Source organism: Panthera leo, assembly GCF_018350215.1.
Source record: "Panthera leo isolate Ple1 chromosome F3 unlocalized genomic scaffold, P.leo_Ple1_pat1.1 chrF3_random_Un_scaffold_30, whole genome shotgun sequence".
Classification (NCBI taxonomy): Eukaryota; Metazoa; Chordata; class Mammalia; order Carnivora; family Felidae; genus Panthera; species Panthera leo.
Genome location: NW_024962231.1, coordinates 598,343 through 616,452, shown reverse-complemented (window position 1 = coordinate 616,452; position 18,110 = coordinate 598,343). Strand labels below are relative to the sequence as shown.

General features: G+C 37.5%; 1 protein-coding gene across 3 annotated transcripts in view; it reads right to left on the bottom strand.

Annotated features, from left to right (window-relative positions):
* LOC122212804 (ankyrin repeat domain-containing protein 26-like) overlaps positions 1-17,006 on the bottom strand; it is a 45,025-nt gene extending 28,019 nt beyond the window's left edge. The window contains exons 1-9 of one of the 3 annotated variants that reach the window (XM_042926768.1): positions 16,882-17,006; positions 16,510-16,671; positions 14,253-14,375; positions 10,237-10,307; positions 9,813-9,906; positions 5,640-5,710; positions 5,216-5,309; positions 1,065-1,117; positions 627-720 (exon numbers count right to left, since the gene is read on the bottom strand). In XM_042926768.1, the coding sequence (XP_042782702.1) occupies positions 627-720; positions 1,065-1,117; positions 5,216-5,309; positions 5,640-5,710; positions 9,813-9,906; positions 10,237-10,307; positions 14,253-14,375; positions 16,510-16,671; positions 16,882-16,908 (789 nt within the window). In that variant the 5' untranslated portion in view covers positions 16,909-17,006. Of the gene's footprint in view, positions 1-626; positions 721-1,064; positions 1,118-5,215; positions 5,310-5,639; positions 5,711-9,812; positions 9,907-10,236; positions 10,308-14,252; positions 14,376-16,509; positions 16,672-16,881 lie in introns of those variants that run through there. The other 2 variants (XM_042926769.1, XM_042926770.1) reach the window with 2 other exon arrangements.
* Between the last annotated feature and the right edge of the window lie 1,104 nt (positions 17,007-18,110).

The following is an 18,110-nucleotide window of genomic DNA, read 5'->3' as shown; positions in this document are numbered from 1 at the left end:
GCAGCCATTTCTCCTTTTTCACTGGCATTTCTTTTCCTTTACAAAATACAACAAAGAGAAAAGTCCATTCCTTTGAGAAGGACGTTTGCATAACGACCTGCTAGTCATTGTTGATGAAGAGAATAAGTTGCAAACTTGTAATTACAAATTACAACAAATCATCATTAAAATAACCCGTTCTCAAACTCTCACTGAAGGGTTGAGACTACAAGAGAAAGTCAGAATTCAAGATGACATGATCACTCAAAGCGTGCGGAAGTTTGAAACACGCTGAAAAATATTAGCAGGGACTCTCACACATCTGTATGCCAACGTTCACAGCCGCATTATTAACAGTAGCCAAAAGGTGGACTGAACCAAACGCTCACTGTGGTATATATAAAATGTTGCTTTTTTAGACTCTCACAAAGTTTTTATGAAAATCTCACTATAAACATCATTACTTTATGAGTTCAATCAACTTCATCTCTATAGAAAAATTCCATCGCTAATAGCAAATAGCAACAATATCAACCAAATATTTGGATCAGTGAGCCTTTCCATGTGATCCAAAACATTCTTATGTACTACACCTAGTGAAATACGGATTCCTTTTCAGTAGGACAGACATTAAGAGACCGACTTACCAAACTTGTCTTTAACAAGTTGCTCTGAAGATCTTGAATTTGGGCCGCTTGATGTTTGATGGTTTCTTCCTGTCTGGCATTTTGCACTTCTAGCCTAAAATGCAGATCTTAAGATAATTATTCTCACACATAAATGTAAAACAATACCATATAATATCTGAACAAATGAGGGTCTTACAGAAATTCTTTAAATTGTATCAAGAGGAAGATTTGGGAATTGTGCCATTTTTCTCGTGTTTTGTGGATAAGGTGCAAAATTGAGATATAATATCCACAATTTTGCATTTCAAAATAGCTCAAAGCTGGAATTTGTATCCAGCTTAACAATAATATACTGGCATAACAAGTATATTTCTCGTACTACACTGCTTATCTGCTGTATAAATAATCAAGGTATTTTCTGTGAGGTTTAAATTATACTTTTGCATATGATCTTACGTCTTCTCCGCATATCTTATGGCCTCTGCCTCTCGATCCTTTGCTTCTTGCAACTAGAATAAAGAAAAAAAATAATTTTAACTACTGACAATCTAGTAAAACACCATCACCTGTTTTTGTAACCAAATGTAATTTTTTTTGACTTAGTGAGGCAGAGAGAGAGAGAGAGAGAGAACGCCCAAATGGGGAAGGGAGTCATAGGAAGAGACAGAGATACTAGTGAGCAGGCTCCAAGCTCAGGGTGAAGCCTGATGTGGGTCTCAGTCTCATGACCGCTCTCATGATGTGGCGTTTGGGATCATGACATGAGCAGAAATTAAGAGTCAGGACGCTCAACCAACAAAGCCACCCAAGTGCCCTTGTAACTGAAATCTTATTGGACCCAGCCACACTCTCCCCTACATGCTGATTGATGGCTACTTTTAGGTCATAACAGCAGGGTGGACCTGCTACAACACAGACTGTGGCCTACAAAGCTGAAAATGTTTCAATATTCTTACTCTCTTACAAAAACATAACGTTGTTAATATTTATAAATTATATATGATCAGATAAACATACAAATGTATGTACTGGTCAAATGGAGGAAATATAGAAAATTACCTTATGGTAAACATTTCTGTTTTCACATTACAAGCACTGCATCAACTATGATTTTAAATATTCACATAGGTGAATGACATTTCTATTCTCGTGATTGAAACTGAACATGCTATTTTCAGTGACAACGAGATATTTCATGGAAGAGTTTGACAAGCAGTATCCTAGTAGGAGCCAGAAAGCCTGGGTCTGAATTCCCAATTCTGCTGGTTATGAGCTGTATGACCTTGAGCACACTACCTAAAACTTCCATGTCTCAGTCTTTGCATCTGTAAAATGAAGGTAATGACAGCACCTACTGGGGCACCTGAGTGGCTCAGTCGGTTCAGCGTGTTGCTCTTGATTTCTGCTCAGAACATGATCTCAGGGTCACGTGATTAAACCCCACATCGGGCTCTGCGTGGACAGCAAGGGGTCTGCTTGGAATTCTGTCTCTCTCTCTCTCTGCCTCTCTCCCTCTTTCTCACTCTCCCTACCTTCCCTTCCCCACAGTCTGTCTCTCTCTCACTCTCTCTCTCTCTCTCTCTCTCTCTCTCTCTCAAATTAAGGAACCTTAAAAAAAGTGATCTCAAAATAAATAATAATAGTATCTACTTAACTGGGATCTTGGTAATATAAATTTAGGAAATTATACAGGAACAACTTAGAAGGGTACGTGGCACATAGTCAGCTCTAAGTGTATGCATTTACCATGATTACTGTTGATGTGTTTTGCATTCCAATACAATGATATAGTTTAGGCAGGTGGCATGCCAATAAAAGTGGCCCCGTGTACAAAGTATACTGAAGTTATTCTTCATATCACCGCAAGTGGCAGCAAATGGGGAGGATGAGGCCCAGAATCTCTCTTCAGTACTTCACACAACTTTCGCCAATGCCACTAGCCAACAGTACTTTTTTTTCCCTCTTATAATACTTTTAACTTACATCCTCTCTATACTACTCAGTGGACAATGCTCACAGAGTACAGTACAAATAACACCGCCTAGACTGAGTAGTAGATGCTTTATATGACCATCAGAGGCAAGGGAAAGCCACTGATATGGAAATAATGAAGTCTTGCTAAACTAAAGTTCCTCAATCATTTCATGCCCATACTGTTTACGTTAGGCTGCTTTAGCAGGTACTCTGGTGAAGAGATTAGGGCTTTGTGGTAACAGCATATCAGAAAAGCTGTCCCCAGAGCTTTACAGTTGGTAAAGTGCTACAAATCTGTAAATCCCAGCACTGGCTGCATAAGGAAGAGAGATTTTAATTTCTCCTTTTCTATTAACCATTTGCTTAAGTTTGAAACTTTGTCCATCTATCACGCTGCTTCTCCCCTTGCAGTGGACTCGAACATTCTTTAATGTATCATCTCATCCACAGATTCAAGTTTTCTTCACTTATTTCCTTCTTTTACACTAAAATCTAACTTTCACTCCAATCACTCCACTAAGAAAATTTGAGGGTCATATAGGACCTTTTAAAAAAAAAATATTAAGGTATTTATCCTGCTTCCCTTCTCAGCAGCAGCTGAGAAAAATGACCATGCCCTCCCTCTGCGCTTCTAACCCCACCTTATTTATGAAGGAGGGCAACCCCTGACATTAAGTCCTTGCCCCTTGCTCTCTGTGTTTTGAATTGCTCTTAAGGCTTCACAACCAGATTCTCTAATTCACATTTCCAGCTTTGGCCCTTTTACCTAGGCCATGTGTCCTTTTCGCTCTTCCATGTAGGTGCTCATAGACAACATCCTCAACCGCACACTCAAAAATCATTACTTGACATGGAGTACCTTTGTAGACAGCTAATCGTGTACATTTTATTTGGACTCTTTTCTGTGTTACTTTGAGTGTGTTTTTCTTATTGAGTCTTAGGGGGCACCCTTACCCTTAGGATGCTGACCAGCATACTTTGTCTCACTTTTCTTTATAACACGACATTTATCACAAGGGCTGGATGATCACTGGTTTGCCTTTGTTTCCTTTTGAGTAATTTCTTAGTCCATAGAGATTTCAACTTATGGAAGTCTTCTGAAGTTCCTTTCAGACGCGTACTTGACTATATTGTTAGGAAGGTTAAGTTGGCTAGAGCTACCTCTTCTTCCCAATCCAGATTCTTCACCTCAAAATTGTGTGCATCAAATATCTTCACCCAGGTAGCCCCTGGTTTGGGGATTCAGGAGATAAGGACCTTCTAGAGAAGTCAGAGCTATGGACTGAGTTGGCCGAATGCAATCTTAAGTTTTTGATTCGCGGAGAAGACCTTAAAGTGGCAGGTAATTTCATGCCATAACCCTAATTCCTTTCTATAGAGATGTACAGAAAATCGCTCGTTATTCTTTAATAAGCTTCATCAATTTCGGATATCCTTACAAATTTTAGTTTTTGAGACCTTAATGATTTCTTTAGGACACAGTAGCAGGACAATGCCTAGCACTCTCATTCGTAGAAGACTGATCAACAGAGTGTCATATTACTCGCATGAAAAGTTCCCTATTACAGTGTGACTCATTAATAAGACGTATAGAAAAGAAAGTAATTTTCAATGTCCCTTCAGTCATAAAAAGGACCAGTCAACAGAATGTTCTAGTTCCCCTGACGTATATAGCTGTCAAATGAAACTTGCATGTATATTATATAGCTTTTGTGACTGACAGAAACGAGTTGGTCAGTGAATCTCCCTCATTGCTCCAACTTAGGATTTACAATGAGAATCCTACAAAGGATGGTGAGAGTGGGATGACATTAACTGTTCCACTTGGAAAACAGTTGGGGTTTCACTACATATCTATAAATTATAATCTTGAATGGCACATTAGTCTTTTCTGAAATTGAATTGTGAAATCTCTGAAAGGCTGATTAACTCAACTGAATGGAAAAAAAAATGAGTTTCTGAACTTGCAATGGTAGGAGCACTATGTTACTAGGTAAGGCCCTGCCCAAGCAGCCATTTCCACTTTTTTACTGGCATTTCTTTTCCTTTACAAAATCCAACAAAGAGAAAACTCTATTCTTTGGGAAGGACGTTTGCATAATGACCTGCTAGTCATTGTTGATGAAGAGAATATGTGGCAAATTTGTAATTTTAAATTACAACATATCATCATTAAAAGAACTCTTTCTGAAACTCTCACTAAAGGGTTGGGTTTACAACAGAAAGACAGAATGCAAGATGAAATGATCACTCAAAGACTGGGGACGTTTGAAATACGCTGGAAAATATTAGCAGGGACTCACACATCTGTATGCCAATGTTCACAGCACCTTTATATACAATAGCCAAAAGGAGGACTAAACCAAATGCTCACTGTGGTATATATAAAATGTTGCTCTTCTTAGATTCTCACAATATTTTTATTTAAATCTCACTACAAACATCATTACTTTATGAATTCAATCAACTTCACCTATATAGAAGAATTACATCACTACTGGCAAGCAGGAACAATATCAACCAAATATTTTGATCAGTGAAATTTTCCATATGATCCAAAACATTCTTATGTACTTCTACTAGTGACATAAGGATTCCTTTTCAGTAGGACAGTCATTAAGAGATCGACTTACCAAACTTGCCTTTAGCAAGTTGCTCTGAAGATCTTGAATTTGGGCCGCTTGATGTTTGATGGTTTCTTCTTGCCTGGCATTTTTAACCTTTAGCCTAAAATGCAGATCTTAAGATAATTATTCTCACACATAATTTTAAAACTGTATCGTGTAATTTCTGAACAAGTGAGGGTATTACAGAAATTCTTAAAATTGTATCAAGAGGATGATTTGGCAATTGTGCCAATTTTCTAGTTGTGTTTTGTGGTAATGGTGCAAAATTGAGAGATAAGATGCCAAAATTTTGCATTTCAAAATAGCTCAAAGCTGGAATTTGTATCCAGCTTAACAATGATGTACTCGCATAACTAATACATTTCTCATAGTACACTGCTTATGTGCTTTATAAATAAACAAGTTATTTTCTAAGAGGTTTAAATTATACTTTAGCATATGATCTTTAATCTTCTCAGCATATCTTACGGCCTCTGCATGTCGTTTCTGTGCTTCTTGTAACTAAAATAAAGAAAAAATAATAATTTTAAATACTGACAATCTAGTTGAACACCATCACCTGTTTCTGTAACTAAATGTTTTTGTTTCTTGTTTTTTTGTACTTGAAAGAGAGACAGAGAGGGAGAGAGCACACACAAGTGGGAAGGGAGTCAGAGGGAGAGACAGAGAAAAAGGTAAGCAGGCTGCAAGCTCAGGGCGAAGTCTGATGTGGGGCTCGGTCTCATGACCGGTCTCATGATGTGGGGTTTGGGATCATGACCTGAGTGGAAATTAAGAGTCAGGACGCTCAACCAACTAAGCAGCCTAAGCACTCCTGTAACTAAAATCTTATTGGACCCAGCCACACTTTCCTCTACATGCTGATTGATGGCTACTTTTAGATCATAACAAAAGAGCTCAGCGTCTACAACAGAGACTATGGCCTACAAAGCCGAAAACATTTCAATACTGGTACAGAATAGTTTACCAATCTTACTCTCCTACAAAAACATAACGTTGTTAATATTTTTAAATTATATATGATCAGATAAACATACAAATGTATCTAATGGTCAAATGGAGGAAATATAGGAGATTACCTTATAGTAAACATTTCAGTTTTCATATTCCAAGCACCATATCAACTATGATTTTCAATATTCACATAGGTGAATGACATTGCTGTTCTCGTGATTATGAAACTGAACATGCTGTTTTCAGTGACATTGAGATATTTCATGGAAGAGTTTGACAAGCAGTATCCTAGTAGGAGCCAGAAAGCCTGGGTCTGAATTCCCAATTCTGCTGGTTATGAGCTGTATGACCTTAAGTACACTAGCTAAAACTTCCGTGTCTCAGTCTCTGCATCTGTAAAATGAAAGTAATAACAGCACCTACTGGGGTACCTAGGTGACTCAGTCGGGTCAGCGTCTGGCTCTTGATTTCTGCTCAGGACATGATCTCAGAGTCACGTGATTGAGCCCCACATCCAACTCTGGGTGGGTAGTGAGGAGCCTGCTTGGCATTCTCTCTCTCTCTCTCTCCCTCCCTCTCTCTCTCCCCCTACCTGCTCTTCCCACAATCTCTCGCTCTCTCTCTCTCTCTCTCTCTCTCTCTCTCTCAAAATGAAGAATCTTATAAAAGTGATCTGAAACATAAATAATAATAGGATTTACCTCACTGGGATCTTGGGAATATAAAATTAGGAAATAATACATGAAAATCTTAGAAGGGTACATGGTACATAGTCAGCTCTAAGTGTATGCATTTAGCATGATTACTGTTGCTGTATTTTGCGTTCCAATACAATGAGATAGTTAAGGCAGGTGGTATGCCAATACAAGTGGTCCCCTATACAAATTATACTGAAGTCATTCTTCATACCACCGCAAGTGGGAGCAAATGGGGAGCATGAGGCCCAGAATCTCTCCTCAGTACTTCACACAACTTTCACCAATGCCACTAGCAAACAGTACTTTTTTTCCCCCCACTTATAATACTTTTAACTAACTCCCTCTCTATACTACTCAGTGGACAATACTCACAGACCACGGTACAAAAAGCACGTCTTAGATTGAGTAAGAGATGCTTTACATCACCATCAGAGACAAGGGAAAACCACTGACATGGAAATAAACGAGTCTTGCTAAACCAAAGTTCCTCAATCATTTCATGTCCATACTGTTTACATTAGGCTGCTTTAGCAGGTACTCTGATGAAGAGATTAAGGCTTTGTGGTAACAATATATCAGAAAAGCTGGCCCCAGAGCTTTGCAGTTAGTAAAGTGCTACAAATCTGTAAATTCCAGCACTGGCTGCATAAGGAAGAAAGATTTCAATTTCTCCGTTTCTAGTAACCATTTGCTTAACTTTTGAAGCTCTGTCCACCTATCACGCTGCTTCTCCCCTTGCAGTGGACTCGAGCATTCTTTAATGTATCGTCTCATCCACAGAATCAACTTTTCTTTACTTATTTCCTTCTTTTACTCTAAAATTTAACTTTCACTCCTATCATTCCACTAAGACATTTTGAGGGTCATCAAGAGCCTCTTTTTTTTTTTTTATTTTATTAACGTCTCTATCCTGCTTCACTTTTCAGCAGCAGCTGAGAAAAATGACCATGCCCTCCCTCTTCTCTTTTAACCACACTGTAATTCTGAAGGATGGCAACCCCTGACATTAAGTCCTTGCCCCTTGCTCTCTGTGTTTTGAATTGCTCTTAAGGCTTCACAACCAGATTCTCTAATTCACATTTCCAGCTTTGGCCCTTTTACCTAGGCCATGTGTCCTTTTCGCTCTTCCATGTAGGTGCTCATAGACAACATCCTCAACCGCACACTCAAAAATCATTACTTGACATGGAGTACCTTTGTAGACAGCTAATCGTGTACATTTTATTTGGACTCTTTTCTGTGTTACTTTGAGTGTGTTTTTCTTATTGAGTCTTAGGGGGCACCCTTACCCTTAGGATGCTGACCAGCATACTTTGTCTCACTTTTCTTTATAACACGACATTTATCACAAGGGCTGGATGATCACTGGTTTGCCTTTGTTTCCTTTTGAGTAACTTCTTCGTCCATAGAGATTTCAACTTATGGAAGTCTTCTGAAGTTCCTTTCAGATGCAAACTTGACTATATTGTTAGGAAGGTTAAGTTGGCTAGAGCTACCTCTTCTTCCCAATCCAGATTCTTCACCTCAAAATTGTGTGCATCAAATGTCTTCACCCAGGTAGCCCCTGGTTTGGGGATTCAGGAGATAAGGACCTTCTAGAGAAGTCAGAGCTATGGACTGAGTTGGCTGAAAGCTATCTAAGTTTTTTTTTTTTCCCCCCCACAGGGAACACCTTAAAGTGGCAGGTAATTTCATGCCATAACCCTAATTCTTTCCTATAGGTATCTACACTAAATCCCTCATTATTCTTTAATAAGCTTCATCAGTTTAGGATATTCTTACAAATTTTAGTTTTTGAGACCTTAAAGATTTCTTCAGGACACAGTAGCAGGACAATGCCTAGCACTCAACTGAGTATCATGTTACTCGCATGAAAAGTTCCCTAATACAATGTGACTCATTAATAAGACGTCTAGAAAAGGAAGTAATTTTCAATGTCTCTTCAGCCACAAAAAGGACCAGTCAACAGAATGTTCTAGTTCCCCTGACGGGTATAGCTGTCAAATGAAACTTGGATGTATATTATATAGCTTTTGTGACTGAGAGAAATGAGTTGGTCAGTGTATCTACCTCATTGCTCCCACTTAGGATTTACAGTGAGAATCCTACAAAGGAGGGTGAGAGTGCGAGGACATTAACTGTTCTGCTTGGAAAACAGTTGGGGTTTCACTACATATCAATAAATGAGAATCCTGAATGGCACATTAGTCTTTTCTGAGATTGAATTGTGAAATCTCTGAAAGTCTGACTAACTGAAGTGAATGGAAAAAAAAAATGAGTCTGAACTTGCAATGGTAGGAGCACTATGTTACTAGGTAAGGCCCTGACAGAGCAGCCATTTCTCCTTTTTCACTGGCATTTCTTTTCCTTTACAAAATCCAACAAGGAGAAAAGTCCATTCCTTTGAGAAGGACATTTGCATAATGATCTGCCGGTCATTGTTAATGAAGATAATAAATTGCAAACTTATTATTACAAATTACAACAAATCATCATTAAAATAACCCGTTCTCAAACTCTCACTGAAGGGATGAGATTACAAGAGAATGTCAGTATTCAAGATCAAATGACCAGTCAAAGATTGGGGATGTTTGAATCACACTGAAAAATATTAGCAGGGACTCACACATCTGTATGCCAACGTTCACAGCATCATTATTAACAGTAGCCAAAGGTGGACTAAAACAGGTGCTCAATGTGGTATATATAAAATGTTGCTTTTTTTAGATTCTCACAATGTTTTTATGAAAATCTCACTATAAAGGTCATTACTTTATGAATTCAATCAACTTCATCTATATAGAAGAATTACATCACTAGTAGCAAGTAGGAACAATATCAACCAAACCTTTGCAGCAGTGAGATTTTCCATAGGATCCAAATCATTCTTATGTACTACTACTAGTGAAATACGGATTCCTTTTCAGTAGGACATTAAGAGACCGACTTACCAAACTTGTCTTTATCACGTTGCTCTCAAGATCTTGAATCTGGGCCACTTGATGTTTGATGGTTGCTTCTTGCGTGGCATTTTTAACCTGTAGCCTAAAATGCAGATCTTAAGGTAATTATTCTCACACATAAATTTAAAACAACATCACATACTTTCTGAACAAATGAGGGTATTACAGAAATTCTTAAAATTTTGTCAAGAGGAAGATTTGGGAATTGTGCGATTTTTCTCATCGTGTTTTGTGGATAAGGTGCAAAATTGAGAGATAATATGCCACAATTCTGCATTTAAAAATAGCTCAAAGCTGGAATTTGTATCGAGCTTAACAATGATATACTGGCATAACTAGTACATTTCCCATACTACACTGTTCATTTGCTTTATAAATAAACAAGTTATTTTCTAAGAGGTTTAAATTATACTTTTGCACATGATCTTTCATCTCCTCAGCATATCTTACGGCCTCTGCATGTCGTTCCTGTTCTTCTTGCAACTAAAATAGAGAAAAAATAATTTTAACCACTGAAAATCTAGTAGAACACTATCACCTGTTTCTTTAATTTTTTTTTGACGTGAGAGAGAAATAGAGAGAGAGAGAGAGAGAGAGAGAGAGACATGCAGAAGTGGGGAAAAGAGACAGAGGGAGAGACAGAGAAAATGGTAAGCAGGCTGCAAGCTCAGGGCGAAGCCTGATGTGGGGCTCTGTCTCATGACTGGTCTCATGATGTGGGATTTGGGATCATGACCTGGGTGGAAATTAAGAGTCAGGACCTCATCCAACTAACCCGCCCAAGCGCCGCTGTAAGTAAAATATTTTTGGAGCCAGCCACTCTCTCCTCTACATGCTGATTGATGGCTACTTTGAGGTCATAACAAAAGCGTTCAGCTTCTACAACAGAGACTATGGCCTACAAAGATGAAATGTTTCAATACTCTTACAGAATAGTTTACCAACCTTACTCTCCTACAAAAACATAATATTGTTAATGTTTTTAAATTATATATGATCACATAAATGTACAAGTGTATCTATTGGTCAAATGGAGGAAATATAAGAATTTACCTCATGGTAAACATTTCTATTTTCATATTCCAAGCATCACATCAACTATGATTTTACATATTCACATAGGTGAATGACGTTGCTATTCTCATGATTATAAAACTGAACATGCTATTTTCAGTGACAACAAGATATTTAATGGAAGAATTTGAGAAATACTATCCTAGTAGGGGCCAGAATGCCTGGGTCTGATTTCCCAGTTCTGCTCATTATGAGCTGTATGACCTTGAGCACACTACCTAAAACTTCCATGTCTCAATCTCTGCATCTGTAAAATGAAGGTAATAATAGCACCTACTGGGGCACCTGACTGGCTCAGTTGGTTCAGTGTCTGGCTCTTGATTTCAGCTCAGGACATGATCACAGGGTCATGTAATTGAGCCCCACATCGAGCTCTGCATGGGTAGTGAGGAGCCTGCTTGGGATTCTCTCTCTCTCTCTCTCTCTCTCTCTCTCTCTCTCTCTCTCTCTCTCTCTCCCTTTTTCTCTCTCTCCCTACATGCCCTTCCCCACATTCTCTCTGTCTCTCTGTCTCTCTCAAAACAAAGGACCTTAAAAAAGTGATCTCAAAATAAATAATAATAGTATCTACCCCACTGGGATGTTGTGAAGATTAAATTAGGAAATAATAGATGAACAACTTAGAAGGGTACGTGGCACATAGTCAGCTCTAAGTGTCTGCATGTAGCATGATTACTGTTGCTGTAGTTTGTGTTCCAATACAATGTGATAGTTTAGGCAGGTGGCTTGCCAATACCAGTTTTCCCCTATACAAATTATACCGAAGTTATTCTTCATTCCACCGCAAGTGGTAGCAAATGGGGAGCATGAGGCCCAGAATCTCTCCTCAGTACTTCAAAAAACTTTGCCAATGCCACTAGCCAACAGTACTTTTTTCCACTTATAATCCTTTTAACTTACTTCCTCTCTATACCACTGAGTGGACAATGCTCACAGACTACGGTACAAATAGCACCTCTTTGACTCAGTAGTAGATCCTTTACATGACCATCAGAGGCAAGGGAAAGCCACTGACATGGAAATAAACGAGCTTGTGAAACTAAAGTTCCTCCATCATTTCATGTCCATACTGTTTACGTTAGGCTGCTTTAGCATGTACTCTGATGAAGAGATTAAGGGTTTGTGGTAAAAGCATATCAGAAAAGCTGTCCCCAGATACTTGCATTGGTAAAGTGCTACAAATCTGTAAATCACAGTTCTGGCTGTGTAAGAAAGAAAGACAAATTTAGCGTGCTTTTTCATAGTGAGAGGGAAAAAAAACTAAACATTTGATTGAACATTTCTCCTCTATTTGATTAAGTGCTTTCATTAATAGTTTTACTTATATAAGTGTGTGTGTGTGTGTGTGTGTGTATAGAGATATACACACATTTTTTAACGTTTATTTTTTGATACAGAGCACGAGTCTGAGTGGCTCAGAACGTGAGGGACACAACAGATCCAATGCAGGCTCTGCTGACAGCAGAAAGCCCAATGCAGGGCTCCATCTCAAGAACATGGAGATCATGACCTGAGCCAAAGGCAGACTCTAATCGGACTGGAGCCAGCCAGGCACCCCTCAATTTAGTATTTCATTTCTTAGCATACATTTAGAATAAAAGCTTTGCTATACCAATGTTTTCAAGAAGAATTTATTGATACAGTATAAAGTAATTAATTTTATTGGAAAAACTGTTAAGTTAAAGTATTTTCAATTTATACAAGGATAAGTATCACCCGTGTCAAATATTACTATCCCTTAAATTTATACTTAGGAAGATGAAATTACCTGTCATGAAAAAAATAAAAACAATGTCAAATAAAGGACTAAATTGTTCTGCACAGGCTAGATGACAAGTGTCAAGAGAGTTAAAGCTAATGGGAGTTAGAACAGTCAGAGAAAATTCATTGGAAAGGAGACTGTGAGCCAAGTCTGAATAACACAGGTTTACTCAAGAGGAACAGAAACTAAAAAGACAGGACAGCATGAGTAACGGCTGAGAGATGGTAAAATCAACCCGATTAACTCAGAGGATAAAATCTGATGGCAGAGACATTAAAAACGGATATCCACACAAGAACTACGTAAATGTTCATAAGCAGCTGTATTAATAGGCAAGAAGTGGACACAACCCAAAGGTCCATCAACTGATGAATGAACAAGGGCCTTAGCCCACAATGGAGTACTGTTTGACAATAAAAAGAAATGAAGCACTGATATAAGCTGTAACCAACACAGATGAACCCAGAAAACATTAAGTAAAGCTAGCTAGTCCCAAGGGACCATACGTTGTGTGACTCCATTTATATGAAATATTCACAAGAGGCAACTCCATTGAGAGACCAAGTAGTAGACTGGTGGTTGCCTGAGGCTGGGGGCAATGGTAAGGGTTTCCTTTCAGGATGAGGAAAACATTCTACTTGATAGCAGTGATGGTTGCACGAGTGTACACAGAGACCATGAACTGTGTGTGGCAAATGGGTGACTTTTATGGTATGTGTATTGTACCTCAAAATAGCTTTAAAAAAAACCCAATGGCAGGACACAGAGAATGTTCTTAATTCTCGCTTTTGGGCGTCCATACTACACATGATCAGAATATTTCCGTGCTTTGACAATATGTCTAAAAGGCAAAGAAAATGAAGGAAATGCCGAAGTTCAAGTGGTTTGTTAAGTGATCTTTCTGTACAAGTCATCCTGAAATCAATATACATTCTTCTCAAAAGTGAAGATGAGAACTAAGATAATTATCTGAATCATTCCATTAAACATTATCTTCTGATTTGATCCAGCTTGCCTCATCATGGTAATAGAGATATCATTAAAAAACATTGTTTAGTAGGGGACAAAAGTCTCTTGGGGCACCTGGGTGGCTACGTCAGTTAAGCGTCCAATTCTTGCTTTCAGCTCAAGTCATGATCTCACGGTTCATGAGACTGAGCCTCACATTGGCTCTACACTGACAGCATGGAGCCTGCTTGGGATTCTCTCTCTCTCCTCTGTCTGCCCCTCCCCTGTTAACATGCACGCTCACACTCTCTCTCACTTTCTCTCTCAAAATAAATAAATAAACTGTCAAAAAAATTTAAATTAAAGAAAGAACGAAAAAAGTCTCTCAATTTCTGTGAGGAAGGATACAAAAGCCTCAACTTTCCTAAAAGTAAGTATTATAAGAAAACAATGTATAACACAAATAGGAGAAAGAGAGGCAGAAGTTTATGAAATAAATGCATTGTAAAGATACTAAAATCATAATAAATTAATTATAATGAAAATACCAAAGAAAGCGGTCCATGGAAATTGGTATCCTAAAACACTTTATATTATTTAACTAGCTATAAGTTAGCTGTTGACAGGTTACATTTACTACATACCTGACTTCTGATTTGACCTAATTTCTTCTTGAGATCCCGTGTTTCATCTTCCAGATGAAGATGTGACATAGACTGTTTCTTCAGAGTATCAGCCAGTTCTTGTTGAAGTTGTCTCACAACTACCTAATAAGACATTTCTGTTACTGATTTTCTAAATCATCTTATTATTAAATTATGTTAATAATAGACAACTCTCACATACGTACTTTGAGAAATATCAACACATACATCAATTCACCGTCTTTTTGTAACACATACACATTCCTGTTCACTGAATTCAGTTAAAGACACAAAAGGTGTTATCTCCCTGGCTACTTCTGATTGTTTATGGTGTCTCTTTCCAGTCTCAGCACGACAATTTTATCCTGCAACATGTGGTTTTTATGCAACCGATCTTGTGTTTTCTCATGATTATCAGAAAGCTAAGTAAAACCAAGCACATTTTCAGATAGTACTCAATAAAATGGCATTATCATGATTTTCTTTTAAATGAAAGCATAATCTATGTTTAAACAATGAAAAGGTTTCAGGGGGTGCCAGGGTGGTTCAGTTGGTTGAGTGTCTGACTCTTGATTTTGGCTCAGGGAATGATCTCACATTCTGTGGGTTTAAGCCCCGCATCAGGCTCTGTGCTGACAGTCAGGAGCCTGCTGAGGATTATCGCTCTCCCTCTCCCTCTCCCTGCCCCTCCCCTGCTTGCATTCTCTCTCTCTCTCTCTCTCTCTCTCTCTCTCTCTAATGAATAAAGAAGCATAGGAAGGAAGGAAGGAAGGAAGGAAGGAAGGAAGGAAGATTACAGTAAGTGAATATCCAACTGGAAAAAAAATAAAGTTGGCTCCAAATCTCAAATTTTATACAAGCGTAAGTTCCAAAAAGTTCAGAACTTTAACTGTAGATAATGAAGGCATGAAAGTAAAAAAGAATTTGTGAGAAAAGTGTTCAGAATCTCAGAATTGGAAAAGCCCTTTCTCTGATTTACAACAAACCAGAAGGCCTAAAATAAAAGATTAATAAACCTGACTACACTTAAAAATTGAGTTTACAGTAGATATCGAACACAGCGACCCCACAGTAAAATCCTTAGCTCTGCATATACTCGGACAGATTAAATTTCCTAAAATTCTTCTTTCCTGAGAATATTTCATAGGTATCTACTTTGCTACCATTTCTATAGTCAGTTATAAGAATTATATCTATTGATAACTGAAAAATCTAGGCACTGTACTATAATAGAAACACTTCTACATACATCAATGAACTCATTTGGTTATCACAATTCTAGAATGGAGAGATTAAAATGGTGAGCTGTAGGACTCTCCCCAGGTCTTCTCACTCCACAAAAAGTGCTCTTGCACCAACCACTGCCACTTCTCTAGTGTAAATACACAAGTACGAAAGAAGTCTTGTATTTCAAAATACTGATAGGAAATTAGGTGAAATTTATACATCTCTTAGAATACCATGAGATTATTTACTGCTACAATAACTTGTATTTCCTCTTCATGTTGAAAACAGTAATAAATATAAAAGAGGGGAAATACACTCAACTATTTTATTAGGAATAAAATACCTATCAATAAATTATCATTAAGTATATACCACAGCATACCATTGTTATCAAAAGTTCCTTGTAATGAAATAGGATGCTTCTTGAAGTAAAACTGTTACTTTTCTCAAAAGTAGGAGACTTGATACCGAAAATATGATCAGTGAACTGGCTACACTTGCCCTCCTGTCCATTAGCGGAAGTGTTCAACTAACCTATTAATATATCAAGGCAGTGAAGTAACTGTTCAAAACCAAAACACATGTTGCTAGTAGCAATAGTTTTGAGATTAGGGAGAGCTCATCAATTCCTACAGAAAGTAATAAAAGCCTCTCCCTTGGATGAGGACATTATGAATGTCACTATTTGTTGCAGACAAATGCATTTAATCAAGACTATTATTTTATCCACTGAAGCAAAAATGCCACCATCCCCCATGACCCTCCTCAAAATATATGTGCTTTTAAAATCCTCTATAGTTTCCATGATGAACACAGTTCAGTTTCATATATACATACATATATATGTACACATATATATACACATACACACACACACACACATATATATATATATATATATATATATATATATATACACACATATATATATACACATACACACACACGGAGAAAAAAGTAATAATAACTAAAAAATAGAATATATACAAATACATACACACATGTACTTCAAAATAACTAAAGAAGATACCTTAGAATTAGTTTTCTTATGAGCCATTTCTAGCTCCTTTTGCTTGCAAAAGTGATTGTTTAGACTTCCATCTTGTAAGACTCTGGCCTTCTGTTCTGGAGAAAGTTGCCACTGAGTGTCACTGCGCTCTTCTACAACCTGGAGACACATTTCATTATGATTCTGGTCTCATACCGTTAAAAAAAAAAAAAAGGTCAAAAGCTGAAGTGGAGAACTTTAAAAAAATGTTCAAAAGAACATAATCCCATGTTTTAATTTATTTTAAACCTAAATAATATATCTTGAGTCAAAGGGATACTATAAAATATATATGTATAATATTACACTATGTAATATGGATGGAAATACAGTTTTTATCAAAAACCGATTTACCTGATTTTTTGTGGCCTTCAATTCCATGTTTAGCGTTCTAAGAGTGAGTTCAACTTGTTGTTTTGTTTCAACTTCTTTCTTATATTCGTCTTCTTTTCTTCTTAACTTTTCCCTAATATTTTCATATAACATATCAGCATTTCTTCTTTCTTCTTCTTCTTCTTGTTTTAAGGTACATCTGCAATTACATGTGCTTCTTTTAAAATTTGTTTTGTTAGACATAAAAAGTTCATTTTATGATCTGGTTCCACATAAGTTGGCTTATTATCCAAATGAAAAATTTCTATGTTCTCCAATTGTTTTCCTTGTACGGCTCATGTTTTTAATTTGTCACTTCAATCTCTTCCAAACCATATATACGGTTGAAAAGAAGCCAGGAGAAAGCATTATGCAACTTAGTTTTAGTCAGTAATAACTCTGGTAGATGTTGTAGGAAAGGAAGTTTGAAATTATTCAGGAAAGTTAGAGTTGAAAATTACCCCCTTTCCCACAGGTATGATTATTCCTCCATAGGACAGATAATTCAGTTTCTCATTAAAAAGAGAAGTTGCTGTTTATAAGCAAGTTTATCAACTCACTGGAAATGAAATCTCCACTTGATGAAACCTTACAGGTACCTCCAAAAATGATGTGCAGTGAAAGAGAGCATCTGTGGATGTTGTTTACACAACATACATGTGCAGATTACTGTCATCCAAGACTACGCTGACTAGTCTAATATCTGTTGCCTATGCTTTTTGTTTCTTCTTCCACAACATTGCAACTTACCTTGTTGATGCATACCTACTTTATGAATCACTTAAACATCCATTCTAGAACACAACAGGATACGTATTAATTAAGTAAACAATAAAGAGTAATATGGCCTTTCAGCATACACTTTTGAATTAATTTTATCTACCTATGACAGAGATGTTGAAAAAACTTATCAGTAATCACTTTCTGTATTACTTTTTTTTAGTTTATTCATTTTTGAGAGAGAAAGGGAGAGCCCATGCAAACAAAGGAGGGGCATAGAGAGAGAGAGGGAGGCAGAAAATCCAAAGTGGGCTTTGCACTGACAACACACAGCTCGATGTGGGGCTCGAACTCACGAACCCTGAGATCATGACCTGAGCCAAAGTCGGAAGCTTGACTGACTGAGCCACCCAGGCGCCCCCATTTTACTTTGTTTAAATTTTTTATTGAGAGAGAGATGACGCAAGTGAGCGAGGGCAGAGAGAGAGAAA